Source organism: Alosa sapidissima, chromosome 18 (genome assembly GCF_018492685.1).
Source record: "Alosa sapidissima isolate fAloSap1 chromosome 18, fAloSap1.pri, whole genome shotgun sequence".
NCBI classification, from domain to species: domain Eukaryota; kingdom Metazoa; phylum Chordata; class Actinopteri; order Clupeiformes; family Clupeidae; genus Alosa; species Alosa sapidissima.
Window position 1 is genome coordinate 25,092,765 of NC_055974.1, and position 2,500 is coordinate 25,095,264.

At 44.1% G+C, this 2,500-nt stretch overlaps 1 protein-coding gene across 1 annotated transcript in view; it reads right to left on the minus strand.

Moving 5' to 3' along the window:
* efnb3b (ephrin-B3b) overlaps nucleotides 1–2,500 on the minus strand; it is a 35,911-nt gene that overhangs the window by 33,045 nt on the left and 366 nt on the right. Inside the window, 1 exon segment of the mRNA XM_042070814.1 lies at nucleotides 2,033–2,328. Within this exon segment, the coding sequence (XP_041926748.1) occupies nucleotides 2,033–2,328 (296 nt within the window).

A 2,500-nucleotide genomic window follows, 5' to 3' on the forward strand; every position in this document is an offset into this window, starting at 1 on the left:
CAGAACGTGAAGGAAGTCTTCATGTTTCACTGCTCATGTTTCTCAGCTTTGTTTGTTTAAATGACCTATAAATAGCAACAGAGCGTGTAAATACAATCGTTTTTTGACATCATGTCTAAAACAGCTCTGCTCTGCGTTGCCCAGATATCCAATAAAGTTAGCATGTTAGTGTGCCAACACGCTAGCCCAGCTCTCTCGTAATAGTGTGGACGAGACAGCTCGGAGCTTACTGAACTCCACAAAGCATCTTTAAAAGACACTGTACAGCTTTTTCTTGTAAACATTCTCATTTTGATTGTCCTGCATTAGATATAGCTTGCTGTTTAACACTAGTAAAAGTGCCAACATTGCAGAACTACTACAGAACTGCCGTAAGTGGTCATTTAAACTCTATATTCAATCAGCAGGACTGTATTTTTATTTAACAGTTTAAACAGTCAAAATGACCTTCGCAGCACTTCTAGTGTTAAGGGAGACATGAGAGTGTTGCCCTGATGAAAACTGTATAGTTGAAACGCGTTGGCATGTAGCCAATTCTGATTAAAGGCTTTTTATATTTATCAGCCTCATTTTTTCTTTTCTCTTAAAGTAGAGTTTCTTTCTTTTCTCTTTTCTCTTTAGCTTAGGCCCTTTTTTGAAGAGCACCCTGAATTGTTTTAAAAAAAACAAAAAACATTTTTTGACCCAGAGAAGCATTCCTTCGTTTCTTTCAGACATGAGAGTGTGTCTTAGGGGCCCAGCGATGCCCATCATGTCCATTGAGATGTTGGGTGGTGTTTTGAATGCAGGCGGAGTTGAAGGAGTCTGTTGCTGCTGCCCACTGCGACATTTGTGTGGTTTCCATAAAACATGATATGGATTCAAAGACGGACGGCCGTGCTGAAAATCAAGACACGGATTGACTCCTGATAAGGTCAACCTCTTTATATTCTTTTCTGTCTTCTGTCCATTTTCTCTCTATCACTTTCCACTTCTCTGTCTGTCTGTCTCTTTCTTTCTCTCTCTCTGTCTGTTCTTTTCTCCTTCAATCTGAGTCATTTGATTAGTCTCTCTCTCTCTCCCCCTCACTCTTCCTCTCTCTCTCTCCCCCTCACTCTTCCTCTCTCTCTCTCCCCCTCACTCTTCCTCTCTCTCTCTCTCTCTCTCTTTTCCATTCCTATGTTTTTTCTCTCCTTCTTCCTTCCTCCATTTTCACTCTCACACACACACTCACACTTTCTTTCTCTCTCTATCTCTCTCTCACACACACACACACACACACACACACACACTCTTTGTTCCAGTACATGGAAAAGGCTCCAAAACACCAGTTCACCTGACTGAACCGGCCCAGGAGGGTGTGTGAGAGTGTGTAAGAAAGAGAGAAAACTAGAGAAGGAAAAAGCACCATATCAAACGTGAGGCCAAGTGTCCTGGGAGCTTTCAGGCCTTATTCAGATTACATTCCACCCTTACAAGAGACTGCTACACACACACACACACACACACACACACACACACTCACACAAAGAATTTCAAGATTGACATAAAAATAAAAAACAGCAACCCTGGGATTCCTGCAGACACGGCCCTTGTGTGTGTGTGTGTGTGTGTGTGTGTGTGTTCGTGTGTAGATGTCTGTCTGTGAGCGCATAGTTGTGAGTGTGTGTGTGTGTATGATCTCTCAGATAGCGCCACAGGTCTGTCAAGCGTGAAGGTGCCACTGAACCCAAAACAAACCCCATCCAAAGCCCACAGCAGATGCTGGCACCTCTGCCGCCTCCACTGACGCAAACATGCACACACACACACACACACACACACACACATACACACAGACAATGGAAACATACAGCCCTGAAGGGCAGCTCAAGACATGCAGATCTAACACACACACTCAGACACACAGAGGATAAACCTAAACATAAACTAAAAATAAAATTCACACACCCTATACATTCTCAAATTTAATATACGCAACCCACTCACAAACATATATATTCACATACTTACAAACACACACACACACACACACACACACACAAACACTCACCGATGATGAAGTAGTCATGCATGGTCTTAAACTCATGACCCCACAGGTTGGGTGAATACTCCTGGAACTTGATGGTGAAACGCGTGTCGCTGGTGGGTTTGTCGCAGGTCAGCAGCAGGTTCGGCGAGCCGGTCACCTCGCACCGGTCTGCCTGCTCTCGCGATGACACCAGGTATAGCTTGTAGAACTCGTACTCGGCCGGGCCATGGGGGCCGGGAGGGTCCGCTGCCGGGCATATGAGGTCCAGACGGTCCCCAATCTGGGGGTACAAAACGTAGCCCTGATCGTCCCCAAATCTGAAGAGAGAGAGAGAGAGAGAGAGAGAGAGAGAGAGGATTGTTATGCTTAGGCAACATTGTACATACAGTCATGCTTATAAAGCAACACTGAATTGAATTGAATTGAGAGTGAGACATTTTATTGAAATGAATCACCAATGTTTTCTATTTTTCATTTGGCTAAAAGCGT